Genomic DNA, 23,607 nt, shown 5'->3' with positions numbered 1-23,607 from the left:
AAAGTTTTTAGAGACTTTTTTCTACTAGTGTCCAGTTGCCATGAAACCTATAAATTTTATAACTGATATTTCACATAACATTTTCTGTTATTTTAGATCCATTGGTTTTCAATTTTTAACTCCTTCATGATGGTGATCTTCTTGGTGGGCTTAGTTTCAATGATTTTAATGAGAACTTTAAGAAAAGATTATGCCCGGTACAGTAAAGAAGAAGAAATGGATGACATGGTGAGAAAACATTTTATACTACATTTAGTAAAAAACAACAGCATAATATAAGTAACAGTTTTTAACTTACAAATCCATGAGGACAGGTTAGATTTTTGAATTTAGAATTTTTAATTTTAAAAAAGATCTAAAGTGAGGGGGTAACAATGCTGCATAGGAAATAGACTCATTACCTTACTCATGTAACTATAACCCCTTTGTACGGTATCTTTACAACAAAAATACATTGCACTGTATCTTTACAGTAAAAAATGCATCTCCTCCAAAAAAGGTCTAAAGTAATGTGTAGTATTCCAGGTTTTTAGTTCCAGCTACTCAAGAAGATGAGATAAGATCACTTGAACTCAGAAATTCAAGTTCTTTGCGGGGGGGGGGGGGTCCGGTCGTGGGGGCTGAACTCTGTGCCTGGGCGCTGTCCCTCAGTTCTTCAGCTTAAGGCCAGCACTCTACCACTTGAGCTACAGTGCCACTTCCGGCTTTTTTTTTCTCCTGCTTATGTGGTGCTGAGGAATCGAACCCAGGGCCTCATGCATACAAGGCAAGAGCTCTACCACTGAGCCACCTTCCCAGCTCCAGAAATTCAAGTTTTATATGGCATCCTAGTGAGACTTATTTCTCCCTCCTTCCCTTCCTTCTTTCTTCCTTTCATTTCTCCCTCCTTCCTTCTTTCCTTCCATTCTTTTTGTGCCAGTCCTAGAGATTGAACTCAGGGCCTGGACACTAGTTATGACCTATTTCTACTCAAGGCCAGCACTCTACCACTTAAGTCACAGCTTCACATTCTTCTCCCCTCCTTTTTTGGTAGTTAATTGGAAATAAGAATCTCATGGACTTTCTTGCTTGGGCTGGCTTCAAACCATGATCCTCAAGTCTTAGACTCCTGAGTAGTTAGGATGATAAGCATGAGCCATTGTAAGCCAGTGAGACTCATTTTCTTAAAAAATGAAACTTTGTTGGGGTTTTGGCTGTGTGGTAGAACACTTGCTTAGTATGAACAAAGCTTTTGGATTCAATCCCCATCACTACAAATTTTAAATAATTAATAAACTAGAAGAAAAGAGGAAGAGAGGGAAGGAAGGAGGCATGAAAAGGTTTTTTAGCAAGACATGAAAATGTTCACCCAAGTGAGATAACATTCTAAGTTATTAAAGCAGACATTATGTTAACTTTGAAATGTCTTTTTGGAATATTTAGAGCGCTTTTAAAAAGGTATAAACTTGGAGAAAGGGAAACCTTTATTTTTCTATGTTTTTATTTGATTCTGACTGGTTTTCTTTTCTCTGTATGTATTGTATATACTTAAATACAGGATAGAGACCTAGGAGATGAATATGGATGGAAGCAGGTGCATGGAGATGTATTTAGACCATCAAGTCACCCACTGATATTTTCTTCTCTCATTGGTTCTGGGTGTCAGATATTTGCAGTGTCTCTCATTGTTATTATTGTTGCAATGATAGAAGATTTATATACAGAGTAAGTGCTTATATTTAACTTTTACCTCTTTGGGTTTTTTTTTTTTTGCTAAAAATGTTATAAATTGCTTCTAATTAAATATTTGCTTATTTAGAATCTCAATACTATAAATGTCATATTACAGATAAATAGGGAGCAGTAACTGTCAGCTATGTGTATGTATATTCCTCTGTACATGCTAAAACTTGCTAGCATTACTGAACTTATGGTTGAATATAACAGTTGAGTTCGAATAAGATAAGCAGAGGTTACTTTCAATGCAAAATGGTTATAAATGAGCAGTTTTTTCTTTGAAGTTCATAACTCAATGAGATTGTTATAAGAAACTCCAGAATTTCACAGTAACTAAATTAGTACTTCCCATTTACATTAAAACTGGTAACTGTATACAAAATAGGAACAAAAAAATACTGTACATGATGGTAAAGGATGATAGACAAATCACATGTCTGTTTGTGTGTGATATTAATTAACTCTGGAGCATTTTAAAAGATTAGGGTGGGCCTGCAGTGCCGCTGCTGCTTCACTTTTCATGGAGAGTAGTACAGCAGCAGCAGGGGAAGGCAAAGCAGTTGCTTACTGGATTCTCCTCCAGTCTCAGGACTTGGAGGCTGCCACAGTGCTGTTTTCAAATGTAGATGAAAATGGCTCATTTAGGGCCTGGGAGTAAAATGCCTATAGAATATTTATGAACACAGAGGTGAAGGATATATGTGATTTTTAAAACTGGCAGATGAGGGGCTGGGGGTTTAACCTAGCGGAAGGGCGCCTGCCGGGCGCGCGCAAGGCCCTGGGTTTGGTCCTCAGCCCTGGAAGAAAAAAAAAAAGAAAAAAAATGGCAGATGATTATAACTTCATTTCTCTGGTACCATCAAACATATTATCATCATTTTATACTCGTAAATACATGGCAGCCTTTTTTTTCTTTTGACCAGTCCTTGGGCTTGAACTCTGGGCCTGGTTGCTTTGCCTAAGCCTCTTTGTGCTCAAGCTTAGTGCTCTACTACTTGAGCCACAGTGCCACTTCCGGCTTGTTTTTGAGTAGCTGATTGAAGAGTCTCACAGGAATTTTCTTGCTGGGCTGTGTTTGAACCATGATCCTTTGATCTCAGCCTCCAGAGTAGCCAGGATTATAGGCATGAGCCACCAGCACCCAGCAGTGGGCAGGCAGCCTTTTGATAATCAGCCTTTGTACTGATACTAGGAACTTGTGGTGTTAGAATGGTCCTACACTGAAAGCAGCTTTCCTTTCCTTTTTTTTTTTTTTAATTTGAGAAAAGTAATTATGTATTTTCACCCATCAGCACTCTGTCTTCTTTCCATTTCCCCTCCCACTGATTTCCTCTGTCAGGTCCCCCCTTTTATATTCATGTCCTGTTAATATCATCATAATTATCATCATCATTTCAAGTCTTGTTTCTGCATATAAGCAAAAATGGGATTTTTGGCCTTCAAGTTTCCAGTTCCACCAATTTTCCTTCAAACTATGTCTTCAGTTTTTTCTTTGGGCTGAATAATATTTTATGATGTATATATACCAATATATATCATATTTTAAAAATGCATGTATACAGGTATTACTGTTCATTGTTAGCTTACATTCTTTTAAGTATTTTTCTAGTGGTAGTGCAGGATCATATTTGTAATTTTTCAAGGAACTTCCATATGTATTTTAATAGTGGTTGTACTAATTTACATTTTCATTAATAATGTTCTCATTTGGTTTTTGTTGTTCTTGATGTTTTCCCACCATTCTGACAAAGATGGAATCTTAGTCAGCTGATTTGCATTTCATATGGCTAAGATTGTCATTAACCATTTGTGTTTTTTCTTTTGAGAACTGATTCATTTGCTCATTAGATAATTTTTTTATTTTTTCACTTTTGTCTGATGAATAGCATGCAAAGATTTTCTCTCATTCTTTGGGCTGTCTCTTGATTCTGATAAGTTTTTTTCCTTTGATATGCAGAAGCTTTTTTTTTGGTCCATTTGTGGGGCTTGAACTCTGGGCCTGGGTACTGTCCCTCAGCTCTTCAGCTCAAGGCGAGCGCTCTACCACTTGAGCCACAGCATCACTTCTGGCTTTTGTTTCTTTTTGCTTATGTGGTGCTGGGGAATCGAACCCAGGGCCTCATGCATGCAAGGTAAGCTCTCTATCACTGAGCCACCTTCCCAGCCCCTGAAGCTTTTTAATTTAATCCCATTTGTCATTTTATATCCTGGGCAGTCGGAGTCTTATTAAAAAAGAATAGTTGCTTATGACTATATTTTAAAGAGTTTTCCATAGCATTTTCTTACCTTAAGATCTTTGATTTATTTCAAGTTGATTTTTGTACAGGGCATGAATGTGTACTTTCAGTCTTTTACATGTGGATATCCAGTTTTCCTAGTACCATTTGATGAAGTGCTTTTTGTTTTGTTTTGTGTTTTTGCTCTTTTGTCAACTCTCAGATGATTATAGCTATGTGGACTTAGTTCTGGTTCTAATATTCCATTGGTTTGTGTGTCTATCTTTGTACAATTCTTTTTTTTTCTAACTGTAGCTCTGTAGTATAATTTGAAGTACGATACCTCCAATGAAATTGAAAAGTAGATTTTTTTTTTTCTTGGCGGTATTAGGGTTTGATTGAACACATTTGCTATGTTAGCATTCTGTCTCCTTTTATCTACACTCTCAGTCTTGAAAGCAACCTGTTTTCAGCATAGTTAGGTCTGTGTCAACTCTGAAACACACATGTACAATGAGAATGGTTTATATTTGTTAATGATATGGAAAAAATAAATTACCACTTGCAGTGTCTAATTGGGTTCTTGAGAAACAGATGTAGCTCTTGGAACTGATTAACTTTGAGGCTCATAATCCTTATGTTATACTGTGTTTAGTTAGTTGTATATTAATGGGAACGGGATATTGCAGTGTTTGCACTATTGTGTATCAGCTTAATGAGAAAGTGAACATAGGTATCTTTGAGCATAAGAAGTCAACATATTACAAGACCAATAGTTAAACAGTATATAGAACGTTAATTAATGAGTACCTGTTTATATAACAGCAAATGATATGCTGTAATTTATCATTTTAACATTTAAAAAATATCTTTTCCAGTTCTGTCCCACAGGAGGTTAGTCTGAATTTCTTACATGTTGTTGTAGTAAAGGTTAGTGATTTTGTCAGTCGTGGGGCTTGAACTCTGGGTCTGGGGCCTGTCCCTCAGCTCTATCACTTGCACCACTGCGCCACTTCTGGTTTTCTGGTGGTTTATTGGAAATAAGAGTCTCACAGACTTTGCTGCCCAGGCTGGCTTTGAACCGCAATCCTCAGATCTCAGCCTCCTGAGTAGCTAGGATTACAGGCATGAGCCACAGGCACCTGGTGGGTAGTGGTTCTTGATCTGAGTCAATGTTGCCTTGTGGACCAATAGACTTTTTTAAAAAAATGTTCTTTAGCAGCATAAAGGAAACTAGATAAAACTTTCAGTAAAATACCATTTAAAATAACAGTGGATTTTAAAAAAAATTAATTTTATTGTTATAGTATTGTATAGAGAGAGGCTAGCATTTCACATGTTAGGATTTTTTTTTTCCTTTAGGTCGGGGAAGAGTGTTCTGGGTTTGAACTCAGAACTTCATGTTTGCTAGGCAAGCACTCTATAACCTGAGCCATGTCCCTGCCCCCAAATAGAAATATTTCATATGATTAACCCATTCCCCTTTTATTTCTAGTGGCAGGCAAGAATATCAAACATTGGATCAGGTTAAGAAAAGGAATATTTTAGTCACTTTTCTGTGACTATTCTGTTGCATATGATGGGATTAGTTTACAGGTTGCAGAACAGTTTTGCTGCCAGCTTATAATATTGTTGCCAAAAAATGTGATTCTTGTTTGGAATATGTTAAAAAATTTAGCTGCAGAAACAGGAAAAAAATGTTGGATCAGTCTCTTGTCATTTATGTGCAGTTTTAACTAGAAATTCACTTACTAGAGAAGCTGTTGAGGTCTTTTGTAGTCCTGAGTATATTTTTTCTATGTCAAATATCTTTGAAATTAAATTAATTGATAAGGGAACAGACTACATGATTTTTTCTTTATTTATATTGTTGGTTTTAATTTATCATGTGTTTCTTTTGCCATTTTAGGAGGGGTTCAATGCTCAGTACAGCCATATTTGTCTATGCTGCTACATCTCCAGTGAATGGTTATTTTGGAGGAAGTCTGTATGCTAGACAAGGAGGTAACTTAGGAGTTATATATTTTTAATTACAGATACTATTTCTTTACTGTGAAGCATTTGGAATTTAAAATGGGTAGAATAGCATTGTAAAATCCTTTATTAGGCCATTTTTATAATCTCTACCAAACCTATTATGTGTTCTAGCTTGTCTTTATAGAACCTTTGCATTTTATTTCCTGTAGTGGAGCTGTGGCTCAAGTGATAAAACACCAGCCTTGAGCACAAAAAGCTCAGGGACAGCACCTAGGCCCTGAGTTCAAGCCTCAGCGCCAACACATACATACACACATTATGAATAACTGGTAGATAATCTTCAGTGTGAAATTAATCCCAAGGAACACCTAGAAGAACACACACATTTAAGTTAGTTGATATCATGTTGCTTTGAGGTGCCTTTGTCCCTAAGTATGTACCATGTGAGGTCTTTATCTAGAGTGTAATTTTGAAGATGAATATAAAGGCATGCTGAATGGCCTGTGGGTAAAGCTTCTGGGCAGTGAAAAGAGAATAGGAAGGTGGGCTATTTGTGATTTAAAATCACAGATTTTTCTTTTTCAGTATCATAGAAAGCATTTTATCTTAAATACCTCTTGCTCCTCTACTACTACAACCTAAACATGATGAGGATAACAAACATGATAAAGGTTGCTGTTTCTTTCAGGAGTACATAGGTTTGTTTTTCCTGTAATAATAATCTGGGGTCAGAAGGATGACCAGAGTTTATGAATATAGGGTTGTTGAAAGACTTTATATTCTCAAAGACAGAGACTATTTAGTATGATTTTTTTCACAGCCGGTTCAAGCATTATGAGCATTAGGGGATCCTGCTTTCTATTGGTAGACGCAGAGATTTATAGTTATAAGAAACCAGAGCATACGATCACTTCAATTTCCCCAAGGATATTCTATTTGCCATTGCTTTTCTTTGGTTTATGGAATTCTTTGGATTGCCTACAGGCATATTCTGGATTCCTAACAGTTTTACTTAGGTGTTCAGCCTGTGAAATCTGCCTGTATGCCTCGGAAACAAGTTCTATCATATAGGACTATATCCTAAGGAAACATGGATGCCTAAAGCAACTTCAGCTGTTCTTAGGCTAAACGTTTTAGTTTATAACTTTCAAAAGAGTCTTCACAACAGTAACATTTAAACAGGAAATTTATTCAGGTTTGGACATTAAATTTGCTTTTTTTCTGATTAAGAGTTAAGAACAGCCAGCTCTTATTTCTTTACTACACTTAACTCTTAAAAATTGAAAGCAGCCTGGCACCAATGGCTCACTCCTGTCATCCTGGGTACTCAGGAGCTGAGATCTGATGAGGATTGTGGTTTAAAGCCAGCTTGGGCATCCTGCCCAAGTCTGTGAAACTCTTATCTGATTAACCACCCAAAGCCAAAAGGGAAGCTGTAGCTTAAGTGGTAGAGTAGTAGCCTTAAGCAAAAAAAGCTCAGGGACAGCACCTAGGCCTTGAGTTAAAGCCCCAGGACTGGTGTGTGCCAAATTCATCCACCTGTACACATACCCTCACACAGGTACATAATTGAAAGCATTTAAGCTCAGGTCTGTGGTATGAAATCTTTGCATTATTAAGAACATCTTCTGATTGGTTGTGCCCTGAGAAAGTCTGATTGTATCATGGTAATTTCGTTGGAATGATTGCTAAGAATCAGGCTTAATGTAGAGGCTGGCCCACAAAGTCAAGAGTTTTTCACTTACCTCTCAAAATTGGATCTGTACTGGAGCTGGAGGTTTTCTCCTTGTCCTCCTCATACTAAATAAATAATACTCGACTCTTGAAGCTAGGGATAACCTGGAACTTGAAGAATTCCACTAGTCTTTATTAGCTATTGATTTGAAAGTTATTAAGATCTCATATTTCATGGTCTTTTTATTAAATTTGTAAGTAAATAATTTGGTACTAGATAAATGCATTTTTTACATTGATGGTATTTGTCTAGTTCTGGTTTTTATAATTTCCCTTGTTTTTCAGGAAGGAGATGGATAAAGCAGATGTTTATTGGGGCATTTCTTATCCCAGCTATGGTGTGCGGCACTGCCTTCTTCATCAACTTTATAGCCATTTATTACCACGCCTCAAGAGCCATTCCTTTTGGAACAATGGTAAGTCACTTGAATCTTCTTATAAAGTAAGTATAAACATTCTAATTATGAAGTCTCTGCCTCTCCAGAGTATTTTTTTTTAAGGTTTCTGATAGTTTTAGCCAGTCTCTTCTGAATCCTAGAAAGTTAGATGATGAGAAAAATATTATTGGGATCCATAAAATTTTGGCTAAAATTTAAAGGCAGTTTAACTCCCTTCTTGCTTGATTCTGTGAGCCAGTAATGAGAAGCTGACTATATGTAAGGCAAAAGAAAGCATGCTATAGCTTTTTATCAGAGATGGCAAAAACTGGTGAATATATTTTAGAAAGAATAATGATATAGTAAGAAGTATGTTTTGAGGTGATAGGTGAGTGCAGTGGTAGGAAGAAACTGCCTCCATTTTTTTTGGGGGGGGGTCCGGTCGTGGGGCCTGAACTCTGGGCCTGGGCGCTGTCCCTCAGCTCTTCAGCTCAAGGCTAGCGCTCTACCACTTGAGCCACAGCGCCACTTCCGGCTTTTTCTTTTTGCTTATGTGGTGCTGAGGAATCGAACCCAGGGCCTCTGGCATGCAAGGCAAACGCTCTACCACTGAGCCACCTTCCCAGCCCCATATTTTTTTATTAACATAATTTTAGAACTTCACTAAGCATTATAGGACTTCACTAAATTCATTATGCATCATATTAATAATATATATTGATACAAATATTAAAAGTCCTTTTATATTTTAGCAATACTCACAGACTTTGAAATGTTTTGGATTATTTAAATATTTTAAAAAGTAGAACAAAGATACAGTCCTACTTTACATCGTTAACTAGCAGTCTCCCAACTTTTCCTTTATTTTTTTGCCAAAAGCATAACCTTAGATTCAAACTAGACTTCATTCTTGATGTGTACTTGTGTGTACATATACACATACCTTGCAAGTTGCATGTAAGACACAAATAGTTTAGCAAGGTCATACAGGCAGTGAGTGATAGAATAGCAACTAGAATATACATCTCTTTCAGAGTTTTAGCCTTATTTATAGTTTCTATCACACAAGAGTTATTCAAATGGCTTCAGAGAAATTTCAGATGACTGATTGGTTTACAATTTCAATTTTTTAGATACACTGAAGAGACATTTCACTGAACTGTCAGTACTTTTTAGTTGGGAATTAGGAACATTTTGAAATATATCGATAACAGCCATTCTGTATATCTAAAGGCTAGTTTTAGATCTGGAGGGGGATCTTTTTTAAAAACATTAAAATTTTTTTTTATTGTTGTTATAAAGGTGATATATACAGAGGGGTTGCAGTTATATCAGGTAATGAGTACATTTCTGTTTGTCACCTCTTCAGTATCACCCCTTCCTTTGCTCTTTCCCAGTTTTTCCCTCCCATCCCTACCTACAAATTATATAGCTCATTATACTGAGTACCACTATTGCATTTGTTTGGAAGGGGATCTTGAACATATTCAGAAATATGCCATAGGCTTTAGAAATCAGATTTCACAATGTACAGGGAAATGTTTTATCATGGCTTGCATCTTGAGCAATAACTGGGAAAGTGACTTGAAAATTGGAGATTCTCAGAAATGAAATTCATGGTATGTAATCAGAAATCACAATAATGAGGAAGAATTTGAGACCAAGTTTACTATATAGATACTTTTTGGTGATAAAGACTATAACAGTAATTTCAGCTACTCTGGAGACAGAGAGCCAAGAGGATCACAGTTTGAGGCCAACCTAACTAGAAGTTAGTAAAACCCCATTTCAACATGTAAGCATGTGTGGTGGTGCTACCTGTGCTCCTCAATATGTGGGAAGTATATGAAGATCATCACCTAAGGTCAGCCTAGGCAAAAATACAAGACCCTACCCCCAAAATAACTAAACCAAAAAAGGACTAGAGGTCCTTTTGTATTTGCCTAAGTATTCTAATGGTTTCCTAGCAAGTGCAAGGCCCTGAGTTCAAATACCATACCAAGAACAACAAAACCCAAAAGACCCAAAACTATAAAGCAGTATGTATCTAAAAAGTGGCTGGAAGGGGCTGGGAAGGTGGCTCAGTAGTAGAGAGCTTGCCTTGCATGCATGAGGCCCTGGGTTCCATTCCTCAGCACCACATAAGCAAAAGAAAAAAAGCCGGAAGTGGCGCCGTGGCTCAAGTGGTAGAGCACTAGCCTTGAGCTGAATAGCTGAGGGACAGTGCCCCGGCCCAGAGTTCAGGCCCCACACCTGGACCCCCCAAAAAAAAACAAAAAGTGGCTGGAAGAGTAAAGAATACCCCAAATTATATACCTTATACTCGGAAGTAAAGGTATATAAAAATAGTGCTAGGAGAGTCCTTTTTCTTTTTTTCTTTTGCCAGTCCTGGGCTTGAATTCTGGGCCTACACTTTGTCCCTGAGCTCCATTTGCTCAAGTCTAGCACTCTACCCTTGAGCCAGAGCTCTACTTCTGGCTTTTTTCTGTGATTACTTGGAGATAAGAGTCTCATGGACTTTTCTGCCCAGGCTGGCTTTGAATGTCAAGCCTCAGATCTCAGCCTTGTAATAGCTAGGATTACAGGCATGAGCCACCAGCACCCCAGCTGAGAACAATAATTTTTTTTTTTTTGGGTCCAGTCGTGGGGCCTGAACTCTGGGCCTGGGCGCTGTCCCTCAGTTCTTCAGCTCAAGGCTAGCACTCTACCACTTGAGCCACAGCGCCACTTCTGGCAAAAAGCCAGAAGAAAAAATCTTTTTGCTTATGTGGTGCTGAGGAATCGAACCCAGGGCCTCTGGCATGCAAGGCAAGCGCTCTACCACTGAGCCACCTTCCCAGCCCCCATATAAGTAATGTTTGAATAACTAATTTAAGTACTGTAAAACAACATAGGCAAGTTTATTCTTCTAGGGGAAAAGGGAGAATGTTTGTTACACCTTATAGAATATTTTGAAATTGATATTGATAAAGCACAAGATTAATGACAGGGGTAATGAATATTGGGAGCCAGTATGGATTCATTAAAGGGAAATTGTTTCATTTCCTTTTTTGGTAAGTTTTAATAGACTAGAAGAACAAAAGAGTATAAATGAAGTATCACATCTAAAGAAATGTGGTTAAAATAGTAGTGCAGCAGATATATATTAGCTAAATAATCACAGAGTTAAGTATTGATGTTACTTGTAGTGCATTACATTTGTGTGTTAGGGTCATGTGGTTGATATTCTTGTCTCTAACCTATTGAAATGATTATTAATAACTCAAAGACATAGTGATCTCCTAATTAAGTTGAAAAAGGATATGAGACCAGGGAGCAAATTAGTTATGGAATACAGAAGACAGCATACATCAAACAAAATTATTATCTGGCTAAAATTATGTGCCAGATCTAAAAAGATTAATCATAAGGACAGATGATAACACATTATTTGCAGCATGCTTTGTAGATTACAGAACATTTACATTCCCATTATCTCATATAGTTTTAGAAGAATTCTCAAAGGGAAGCAGAGCCAGTATTATGGCCCACTATTTCTTAGACTTTTGCATAATAATTTACCCCAAATTACATTTTCTTTGTTTTGGTGGTGCTGGTGGTGGTGATTATCAGGTTTTTTGATCATAGATATTTTTTGCTGCAATTATTTACATTTTTCCTTTTCAAAAAATTGAAATCAGTTCTTCTCAAAATTATTTTGGCTTTTTAATATTCTTGTATTTTTACATAAAATTTAGAATCAGCTTGTTGGTTTCTACAAACTTTAGGACTTTGATTGGGAGTAATTGGCATCTTAACGTTACTGCATCATTTGAGTCATGAACATAATATGTCTCTTATTTACATACCTTTAAGTTTTCTCAACAGTGATTTATTGATGTTAATGTTTGTGTTTTATACATATTTTTGTTGAATTTATCCTTATGTATTTGTGTATATATAGTGTGTGTGCATGCATGTGCATATGTGTGTACACGTGTGTGTACAAGTGTGCATGTGTGCACTACTCCTGGGGCTTGAACTCAGGGGCTTTTATGTGCTCCATTGGTAGTTAATTGGAAATAACATTCTTGCCTCGGTTGACTTCAAATTATGATTCTAAGATTGCAGCCTTCCAAGTAGCTAGGGTTATAGGTGTGAGCCACCAGTGCCCGAGTGAGAGAGGAAGTTTTCAACAAAGCTAAATATTTGATAGTCTTAATGAAGGTTTATAATTTTTATTTTTAAATGGATTCTTGTGTGCAGAAGGCTAGAGGTGCTTTCATACATGTCATTTACCCAAGTGCTTTGTAGCACATAGTGCTTGTAGTAGTGCTTTTGCTTCTACAACTTTTAGTGAACAAATACGTTGCAGCTGAGATGAACCATGGGAGGTAGAATAAAAAACCAGTGTACCATCCAAGCCTTTCTTATCATCCAGAAGTAGATAGATAGATAGATAGGTAGGTAGATAGATAGATAAAAATATAGGCTTTTTTTCTGAGGCTTGCACAAAAATGAATCAGTCTCTAAGTGATCTCCTTTGTATTAGTATTTGTTGTAGAATTCATTTGAGAAGTATGTACTTTATTATAACTAGGCATAGTTTTTAAAAATTATTTTCAAGAGCTAGGTGCTGGTCACTCATATCTGTAATCCTAGCTACTCAAGAGGCTTCAATTTGAGGCTTGAGTCTCAAAGCTAGCCTGGGCAAGAAAGTCTATGAGATTCAATTAACTACTAAAAAGCTGGAAATGGAGCTCTAGCTCCAAGTGGTAGAATTCTATAGCCTTGGGCACAAAAGTTTAGGGACAGTTTCCAGGTTCTGAGTTTAAGGCCTAGGACTGGGGCACACTTGCATGAGCATACACACGTGTGCATGTGTACACGCACGCGCACACACACACACACACACGCGCACACACACACTTTCTTTTCAAAAGGATTTCCAAATCAAATTCTTAGGAATTTCTGAAGTACTCTGAAACTCCTAAGCTCTTTTTTAGATCATATGATTGCACATAGGAATGTTCCCTTAAGTTTCCCCCCCCAAAAAAAAAGTGGAGTTGGGGCATGTGACCTCAAGTCCGAGCCCTAGTACTAGAACCCTCCTCCCCCCCAAAAAAATAACTGAACAAACAAATTGGAGACAATATTTACTATCATAATAATACATGAAACATAATACTTTAAAGTATCTTAAAAGCACCTGTTTTTTCAAAATATATTTTTATTGTAAAGATACCTGTTTTTTTTAATTTTAATTTTAATTTTTTTGTCTGTCATGAGGCTTGAACTCTGTCCTGGGCACTAGTGGTCCCTGAGCTCTTCAGCTCAAGGCAAGTGCTCTGCCACTTGAGTGACAGCACCACTTCTGTTTTTCTGGTGATTAGCTGGAGATAAGAGTCTTACAGACTTTCCTGCCTGGGCTAGCTTTGAACCATGATCCTCAGATCTCAGCCTACTGAGTAGCTAGGATTATAGGCGGGAACCATCAGCACCCAGCACCTGTTTATTTTTTATGTTTCATATAGTTCTTATTATGTGACCATAAGTTTGTGGTATTTAAAGGTGTGAACTGAGACAAAATGAGTTCCTTAATCTGATCCTTAATTAGATTACAGAACTCTCTTAATTGTCACACATTTATACATGTTTTAGCTGAAAGGCAGTGATACCTTGGCTTTTTACATACACAGAATATAATGTGAGTTTTCACTAACATTGGTTCAAAAAACATTCATATAATCATGGTCATTTTTCTACCGTGTCACTCTTATTTCTCTGTTTCTTCACAGCTTTTCCTCTCACTTCTACTTTCTATTTATTAAAATCCCAAAATGGGGGCTGGGAAGGTGGCTCAGTGGTAGAGTGCTTTCCTTGCATGCATGAGGACCTGGGTTTGATTCCTCAGCACCACATAAGCAGAAAAAGCCAGAAGTGATGCTGTGGCTCAAGTGGTAGAACACTAACTCTGAGCTGAAGAGCTGAGGGACCAGAGTTCAGGCCCCACCACCAACAAATTAAAACAAATATAAAAATAAAATCCCAAAATGTATAATTGATTTTAGTAACTTGGTTTTTCATTTTATCTAAAGTTCAGAGTGAATTGATTTTAGCTAGATGCTATCCCCCAAAGTTTGTATGTTTTATAAAATTATTAAATACTTTCCAGTTGTCCTCTTTGGTTCTAAGATATATGGCTTTGTCTAATTTTAGACTCTTGAGAAACATTTGTATTATTTTAGTAACGGCACATATACATGGTAGAGATACTTCTGTTGCCAAATTTCAAGGCACTGTAGAATAGAATTAGCATGAACCTTTGGGCCAGCAGATCTGAGTTAAAATTTTAGTTAGTCTACATACTAGATATATGATCACAAAAAATTACCTAGCCTCTCTGGATCTCATTTTTTTCACCTATGAAATAGGTGAATAGAGTTTGTAAAGTTCAATGTAGCCCAGTAAATTGGTTATAATGCTAAAAGATGAAGCATAGATAAGATTAAATAAAGCATGACAACTGAGTAGGAAAGACGAGAACAAAGGATTTATCAGAGTATGAAAGAATAGAGAAATGGATAACCAAAATGATAGGAAACAATTCAGCTGGTGTTTGATTCAATTATAATATTTACCTGTTCTAATAGTGTTATATTTTATACAATTCTAGTCTTTACTGAACTTAAACATTTTCTTTTGTGATCGAATTGTGCTTAAATTTTAAGTCTCTTGTTTTTTATTAGTATTACTGTTCTCTGGATAATCATACTTTTTTTTTTTATAGGTGGCTGTTTGTTGCATTTGCTTTTTTGTTATTCTTCCTTTAAATCTTGTTGGTACAATTCTTGGCCGAAATCTGTCAGGCCAGCCCAACTTCCCTTGTCGAGTCAATGCTGTGCCTCGTCCTATACCAGAGAAAAAATGGTAAGAATACTATATCTTATATGGTTGTTTCTCACAATAAAGAAGTTCTTAAAACATATATAACTTTAGAGTTTGCATGTGTTTATGAGACTTTTAAATTTGAGCTTAAGAATTTGTTGGTGTTCATTTTCCTCTCAGTTTATATTATAGAAGTAGTATTACATTACGTCCTTATTTTAGTTTCTGAATAATGTTGCCATTCAGATAAGTCAGATGCTTTGATAGGTAGAAAGCTAATGCTTCACTTTTTTTTTGATTGGGAATAAGACATACTTTTCTGCCAGGGCTGCCTTTCAGCTTTTGAGTTGCTAGGATTACAGGTTCAAGCCACCAGCACCCAGCTACTTGACCAGTTTGTTTTTGTTGATGTTGTTTTGTTGGTGTGTTTTGTTTTGCTTTGTTTTTGGTCAGTTGTGGGGCTTGAACTCAGGGTCTGGGTTCTGTCCCAGAGCTCTTTTGCTCAAGGCTATAGCACTCTCATTTTGAGCCACAGTGCCACTTCTGGTTTTCTGGTGGTTAATTGGAGATGAGAGTCTCACAGACTTTTTTGCTCAAGCTGGCTTTGAACCACAGTCCTCAGATTCCAGCCTCCTGAGTAGCTAGGATTACAAGTGTGAGCCACCAAAACCCAGTTTTGCCAGTTTTTTTTTTTTTTTTTTTAAGCCTGCAGGTTAAATTTAACCTGTTAATTGGCTGCCTTTTCTTTTTTTTAGGTACTGGGCTTTGAACTGAAGACCTGTTTGTGCTTGCTAAGCAGACTTTTCACTGAGCCATTCCTTAGTTTTTCTTGCTTTTATTTTATCTTCAGGTAGTGACTAGCTTTTGCCTAACCTGGCCTTAAACCAGCATCCTTCTACCTACACTTACTGTATAGTTGGTGGGGGGATTACAGGTGTCAGCCACAAGTCTCTGGTTGCCTGTACCTTACAGACCATATCTCCTCCAAAACCTGAACCATTTACTATGTGGACATATACAGAAAAATCTGCTAACTCCTGGCCTGTAACATCTTTTCTTTTTTTTTTTTACCTTTGCCTTTTTTATTAGTAGTTCTTAAAATGGATAAAATGATTTTGATTTTCTTAACTGTACTCAGTCATTTCCTTTTTCCAGTTTTTGCCACAGCTATTTTAGTAGCTTATGTCTATAATGTTTTGTTCCTTTTCATTTTTTTTAAAAATCCAAGATATAAACAGACTAACTTTAAAATAATTTTAAAATAAGTGAATGTTTTTAATTAACATGACAAATCATACTTATTTGTGCTCAATAAGTGAAAAAGTTAACCTTTTTTCTTTTTCTTTTTATTGTGAAAAAACTGTACAGAGGGGTTACAATTACATGGGCAAGATAATGAGTACATTTCTTATCAATCATTGTAGCCTCCTCCTTTGTTTCCCCTTCCCATCCCTTCCAAGCCTCTCCCCCATCCTCCTCCCCCCCCCAACCAAAGTTGTAGAGTTCGTTTTCGACATGACAACTTGACTTCTCATTGTTGCAACGGGTCCACCTGTATCCTTATTTAAACAACTTGTTTAAGGTGATGTTAGGAAAATGAACCCTAAGATATGTATTTAATTTTTTTTCTTTCATGTATTTGTTTCTAACGCATTTATATGATTATTTCTTTGTTGCTTTGTATGTCCTTCCCCCACAGTATAACCCCTGCTTTCACTGTATTTGATGTCTGTAACATCTTTTCTAAGTCACAATTTATCCTCACTTTGCAATAGTACAGAATTTCTTTCTTCTTTTTTTCCTTTTTTCTCTTTCTCACTTCCTCCCTCCTTTCTTCCTTCTCTCTCTCTCTCTCTCTCCCTCTCCCTCCTTCTCCCCCCTCTCCCTCTTTCTCTCTTTCCTTCCTTTCTTCCTTCCTTCTTTCCTGTGCCACCTCCACCTCCTCTCTAATTCGTTGCCAGTACTGGTGTTTGAACTCAGGATCTTAAGCTCTGGCTTAGTCTTTTTTGCTCAACTTCTGTCACTCTGCTTGAGCCATCCCTCCACTTCCAGCTTTTTGCTGGTTAATTGAAGCATCTCAGATTTGTCTGTCCAGGCTGGCTTTAAACCTGGATCCTCACATCTCAGCCTCCCTGAGTAGCTAGGCACAAGTCAGCAGCACCTAGCTGTATTTTCCTAGTTTTCATTTTACTTTTTTTTGGGGGGTTGGTTGTGGGGCTTGAATTTCCTAGTTTTGTTTTGTTTTGTTTTCTGGGTCCGGTCGTGGGGTCTGAACTCTGGGCTTGGGCGCTGTCCCTCAGCTCTTCACCTCAAGGCTAGCACTCTACCATCTGAGCCACAGCGCCACTTCCGGCTTTTTTTCTTTTTGCTTATGTGGTGCTGAGGAATAGAACCCAGGGCCTCAGGCATGCAAGGCAAGCCCTCTACCACTGAGCCACCTTCCCAGCCCCTTTCCTAGTTTTTAATAGGATAGAATTAATTGAATTTATCATCATCTTAAGATGATACAGAGTAGACTATATACATAAATATAAGCAATATAAATTGGAAAAATACTTTTCTTAGATATTTGCTCTTAAGTGTGTCTATATATAACATCTAGCTACTTATACAAACATGCAAGTGTTACTTGTCTTTTCTAGGTGTGGAAGTATGTAGATGTATATGGAAATAGAGGCTGAATAAAACAGGCCTATAGTTTTAGGGGAGTGATCTAGTCTGAGGAATTAGTCATATGTTGCTTTTCTTATTGTTATACGGATATATAGCAATTTTGAGTCTTCAACTTCTTTTTTTTTTCCTAAGTCACTATTAGACAGACTGGACCAGTGTTCTCATGTTTACCTCACATCTGAGGAGAAGTATTTCCAGGTCACTGAGACTAGTGAAGGAGAGGAATGAATATCATTTGCCTGTGCCCTTACTCATTAGAGTTGAGTTCCAGTTGAGTGTAGAAAGACTGATGTATAACTTACTTTGTTTTTGGTGGTGCTAGCGTTTGAATTCAGGGCCTGTCTTTTGAGCTGTGCCTCCAGCTCTCTTTGCTTTAGTTACTTTTTTGGATAGCATCCCAAGTTTTGTTTTTTTTTTGGGTCTGGTCTCCTACCTATGCCTCCCCAGTTATTCTGATTACAGATGTGCCACACCATGACCAGCTTGTTTATTGAGATGAAATCTCATTAACTTGCCTGGGCTAGCTCTGAACCTTGATCCTCCTGGGTCTGCACTATCTAAGTAGCTGGTATTACAAGCATGAGCTACCACATCTAACACCGAGGCTTGTTTTTTAATTGCATGGGAATTAAAATCTGATTATAGATTTGGACTTTCAACTTTTGTGGGTGTTGGCTAACTGTAGAAGAAGGGAACTAGACTAAAGTTACTTTTTTTTTTTCCTAGCTTTGAATTTCTTACATTTTCTTCTTAGTTTTCCAGTTTATTCACCTCAAAAGATGTTATTTTTCCTGTGCCCAGATACTGTGCCTTGGCAGTGGGAGTATGTAGATTTCTAGCTTGTTCTTGCTGACATTGTAGTCTAGTGAACTTACATTTTCTTCTTAGTTTTCCAGTTTATTCACCCCAAAAGATGTTTGTTACGTTTCCTGTGCTCAGATACTGTGCTCAGCAGTGGGAGTATGTAGATTTCTAGCTTGTTCTTGCTGACATTGTAGTCTAGTGAAATATGCTATAGGTAACTTAACAGTACTGTACTAAGTGCTGCAGTGGGCTGTGTTCACCAGGCAATGGGGCCATCTCTCCTCTGGAGACTTGGGAGGCCTTAAAGGAGGAGAACACATGAGCCAGTGCTTTCAGGAAGAGAGTATTTCAGAAGGCAATCCAGGTGGAGAATGACTGATTATCATCAGTAAGTGTTGAGTGAATGAGTGAAGTTTGAATTTTAGTTCTTATTTTTTCTTTGGCTTCATTATAAATCATTTTTAACTATTTTAACTATATAATTCACTGAAAAAGGAAGTACAGAGTGAGCAGAGATATAGCAAAGCCACAGTTTATGAAAAGTTGCTTCACGTTCTATTTTCTTCTCTTTGGCTTTCTGTAAGTAAATGCTTATAGAGTTCATAGAAGTTATTGAGAAGTGTCACAGTAAGAGTAAAGAGATTTTTTTTTTTTAAGTTCTCTCAGTTGCAGTACTTTATTCCTCAAATACTTCAGGCTTTAATATTGCAAAGACTATTGATTATAACCTATGACTAATTTGAAACCAAGCTGTGTGTTGTATCTTTGGGTTTTGATTTTTCTTTTTACTGGTTTACTTTTATCCTTAGGACTTATATATCCTATAAAAATCATATTGGAAGCTTACTGTTACTTTAATATTTTCCAGGTTTATGGAGCCTGCAGTTATTGTTTGCCTGGGAGGAATTTTACCTTTTGGCTCAATCTTTATTGAAATGTAAGTTCCTGCAGTGTATTTATATTTTGAGGGATTTGATTATAATAAAGAGAATTGTTTGTTGTAGATACGGAATTATTAAAGTAGTATACATTGCTTTAACAAAATTTTTCAAGCAGCTGACTTTATGAAGTGCCAACGTTTTTGGAGGTTCAAAGTGCAAGATTAGGCAGTCCTTTTGGTTTGACTGCTGGTGAGGATGATATAATGGGAATATCTGAGGGGTGGGGATTATAAAGAAGTCAGAAAGAAGGCCTACCATCCCCCTGTTCCTTCCAAAGGCACCCCACTAGTACTCTACGCACCTCCCATATGGCCCTGTTTCCCCAGGCCACCCTGGGATCAAGACTTTTAGTCAGCAAAGCATCCTTGGGAGATACACAACCTTGAAACCATAACAGCATTTAACAGAGTCATTGATCCCTTCCAGAAAGGAGTCTGGATACTTTTTTAAATTAGCTTTTAGACCTCTATCACTTAACAGCGAGGGAACAGAAGCTCTATTAAGGCTTGCTGAAAACATGAATGATAAATAAGTGAGCTAGCAAACAGATGAAAAAGAAGAGATTCAAGGTCTTGTTCTGACTTAATGCTGAATGAGAGTAGAAATCTTCCTACTTTTCCCTTACTGCCCTCTGAAGACCATGTAAATCATTCTTAGGCTTTGTTTTCCTAATTTTCTTTTTCAAATTTTATATATTACTCTTGTCAACTTATATTTTTCCATGTAAGAGAACATTTTTATAAATATAAAATAATACATTGATCAAATAGTATATAAAAATGAAGGAACTGACTTTTGCAAATGGAGATTTTCAACTACTTTCACTAGTTCTTTTCTGCAGTTAACTCCTTTAAGCTATAGTTTGTTCAGTTTGCTTAGATCTGAATATCTTCCTGAAAGATCTGTTACTGATTAAATACAATAAAATATTTTGAGGATTTAACACATGAGATAAGGATTAGGGAAACTGAGAAGTTACTTAAAAGAAGTCATTTAAGTGAGATAAACGTGAAAGGTGAAATGTAATGAGTCTCAGCAAGAACTGATGTTTGAGATGAAGATTGAAGCTATGTCTTTATCACATCTTAGGTATTTCATCTTCACCTCTTTCTGGGCATATAAGATCTACTATGTCTATGGCTTCATGATGCTGGTGCTGGTCATTCTGTGCATTGTGACTGTTTGCGTGACCATCGTCTGCACATACTTCCTGCTAAATGCGGAGGACTATAGGTGGTAAGTACCTATATTAAGACTGTCTATGAAATCCCTGAAGCTGAGAACAACATCTGTATAAAAGTTTTACTATTTAAGGGATTGATGGTGGTAGAACAAATCATGTTAAGTGAGGTAAGACAAGCTCAGAGAGACAAATAGTACTTGTTCTCTCTGATAAGGGGAAATTAGATCTAAAATGCACTGGGATACAATCAATTATACAGGATTCTAGATACTTGCATACAGTGAAACAAAAAAGGAATACTTTTAGGAGAGAAACACAAAGGCACAAGTCTAAGTGCCTCTTCATGTTTATATAAAATAGTATATATGCTGAAATGAACTCCGTGATATGGACACGAGACTTTTTTCTTCTTTTTTTTTTAAGAAGAGTTGTTGATGATTCTATATTTTTTACCTTATGTATAATGTATTCGAGTACATCTTTGGAAGGGTTGGAGAAGGGTACAGAACTCGAGGGGAAAAGGGTGAAAAAGTACAACAGTGGAGTTCACTGGATATTGATGAAAGTGAACTTTAAAACTCATGTATAGAGACAGGAGGGAGGCACTGGGAGAAAATGAGAGAACAGAAGACACTATATGAAAGGATACATATTACCTGACTCATATAATTGTAATCCTTCTGTACATCACCTCTATAACAATAAAGTAAATTAATAAAATAAAAAAATTTACTACTTAAGAAAGGAGTCAGATACTAGTGATGCATTCCTGTAGTCCTAGCTACTTAGGAGGCTATGATCTGCAAGATCATTGTTCAAAGCCAGTTGGGACAGAAAAGTACAAGACTCCATCTAAAAATAGAACTACCAAAATACTGAGTGGAGGTATGATTCAAGTGGTAGAGTGCTGGCTGAGGGAGTTCAAAATCGGATACTGCTCCCCATCCCACCAAGAGAGTAAAGGGATTTTTTTTTTCAGTTATAAAAATAATGAAAAAAACATGTTGGGAGGTGTACGTGTGTCACTGTGGAGTTTGAAGTTGGCCTCACACATGCTAGGCAGATGTTCTACCACTTGATTCATACCCTCAGCTCTTTTCAGATAGGGTCTTAACGTTTTGCCCAAGGCCAGCCTCAGACCATGCTCCTCATAATAGATGCCTCTTGTTAGTTAGCTGAGATTACAGATGTATATATTACCATGCCTAACTGATTTATTGAGATAGAGCCTTGATAATTTTTGCCTAGTCTGGCTTGAATCTTAGTCCTTCCAATAAGCTGTGTTCCAGGCATGAGCCACCACAACCCATAATGATAAAAACTTTTAGAAGAAAAATAGCATTAATTAGGCCAAAAAAAGTGCTACATGAAATATTTTATTGAAAAGCTTGATATGGAATTTTATAAAGAAGCATCTCTTCCCCACTTCAACTCCCCACCCTCAGTATTAGAGCTTGAACTCAGGGCTTGGGCACTATCCCTTAGCATTTTTGCTCAAGGCTCTGTCTCAGCTTTCTTCTGACTTTTTGGTTGTTATTGGACTCACAGACTTTTCTACCTGGGCTTTGAACTGTGGTCCTCAGATTTCAGCCTCCTGAGTAGTTAAGATGACATGCAGGGGCCACTGACACCTAGCACATCTTTCCCCTTTCAAACATGTAAAGACAAATCTGAAAAGGAAAAATGTTTATGAGGGTCTCTTATAATAAATAATCTGACAAAATGTAGGAACTTTCTTTCTGAGGAGAGCTGAGAATTTCTCCTTGTTGATGTATTCATTTACCAGGTACAGCTCTGCTGGTTTTTAATACATAGAATTTTAAAGGATGTTTTTGTAAATTTCTCTGCTTTACAATTCTTAATGCCATTCATTCGTTATTACCCCTCTCTCCAGGCAATGGACAAGTTTTCTCTCTGCTGCATCAACTGCAATCTATGTTTACATGTATTCCTTTTACTACTATTTTTTCAAAACAAAGTAAGTAGAAACATTTTCTCATCATTCCTAAATAGGAAATTGAGTCTGTCGTTTAGTAAAATTTAAGGTCTTACCAATAGCAAAATATATACTAAGTACCATTTTGTTTTATTGCAGGATGTATGGCTTATTTCAGACATCATTTTACTTTGGATATATGGCCGTATTTAGCACAGCCTTGGGGATAATGTGTGGTAAGTTCTGAAATTCTTATAGCATCATGAGCAAATCATTGAGTGTCTCTGAATCATAAAAATACAGCTACTAGAAATTTAAAAATTCTGTGCTGTTTCCTTTATCAGGAATAACAAAGTGAAGAGTCTGCTTTTAGTCCTTGTGACTTTCCCATAAAACCTGATTTATACCCTTTTGGTTACTCTTTTAATTCTAATAATTCTGTGTAAAGCATAGTTCCATACCACAGTTTGTTTTTCATTTTGAGAATTAGAATTTTGATTTTACTGTCTTGTATTGGGATGAGATCTTGCTGTATTGCTCAGGTTGGCTTTGAGCTCCTAGGCTCAAGTTAATCTCCTGCTTTAGCTCCCCAATATCTGGGCTTAAAAGACATGTGGCTGAGAATTGGTATTTTTAAAACTTGAGTTCATTGGAAAAGAGTGTAATACAGGCAATTTAAGGTATTGCCTACATGGTTGCTGTTTGGAATCTGAGACAGCTAATGAAGACCCAGTGTCTGGAGAGCAGCATAGTTCATTGAGTGTGCACTTGGGCATTGGCACACAGGTCTTAATTTCTACCCACCACTCACATGCTCTGTCCTGACCACTGTGAGCTGAACATAGTGCTGCTATTGGATGGGCTTTTCACAGTCTTTCATCAAAAAGAAGAGGTAAGAGTTCATACCATAGCTAGAAAATAAAGAACTTTTGGAAACAGTATGATCAGTGGAAAGGTCACACAGACTTGAGAGTCCAGAAGACCTGAACAGGTGAGCATGTGTGGCTGATCACTTGTGGTGATAATGTCATAGAAGTCAGCCTAGCCTCTCCAAGTCTCATTCTCATCTATAAAGTGAGCATGTCTCCCAGAGTGGTTGTCAGGTAAAGCAAGTCTGGACAGCTCTTAAGTGGGAAGAGGGAGCCAGTTGCACAGGAAGAACCAAGGTTTCTGCGCTCAGTCC

The 23,607-nt window shown here is 37.1% G+C and overlaps 1 protein-coding gene across 1 annotated transcript in view; it reads left to right on the top strand.

The window, feature by feature from the left end:
* Tm9sf3 (transmembrane 9 superfamily member 3) overlaps positions 1-23,607 on the top strand; it is a 58,470-nt gene that overhangs the window by 28,515 nt on the left and 6,348 nt on the right. Inside the window, exons 6-14 of the mRNA XM_013017727.1 lie at positions 97-228; positions 1,538-1,704; positions 5,842-5,936; positions 7,929-8,059; positions 14,790-14,929; positions 19,233-19,301; positions 20,395-20,541; positions 22,383-22,466; positions 22,584-22,660. Of these exons, the coding sequence (XP_012873181.1) occupies positions 97-228; positions 1,538-1,704; positions 5,842-5,936; positions 7,929-8,059; positions 14,790-14,929; positions 19,233-19,301; positions 20,395-20,541; positions 22,383-22,466; positions 22,584-22,660 (1,042 nt within the window). The remainder of the gene's footprint in view (positions 1-96; positions 229-1,537; positions 1,705-5,841; positions 5,937-7,928; positions 8,060-14,789; positions 14,930-19,232; positions 19,302-20,394; positions 20,542-22,382; positions 22,467-22,583; positions 22,661-23,607) is intronic.

The sequence above is a fragment of the Dipodomys ordii genome, unplaced genomic scaffold (genome assembly GCF_000151885.1).
Source record: "Dipodomys ordii isolate 6190 unplaced genomic scaffold, Dord_2.0 Scaffold36, whole genome shotgun sequence".
Taxonomy (NCBI): domain Eukaryota; kingdom Metazoa; phylum Chordata; class Mammalia; order Rodentia; family Heteromyidae; genus Dipodomys; species Dipodomys ordii.
Note: the sequence above shows the minus strand (reverse complement) of the source record. Positions and strands in the feature narration are given on the sequence as shown.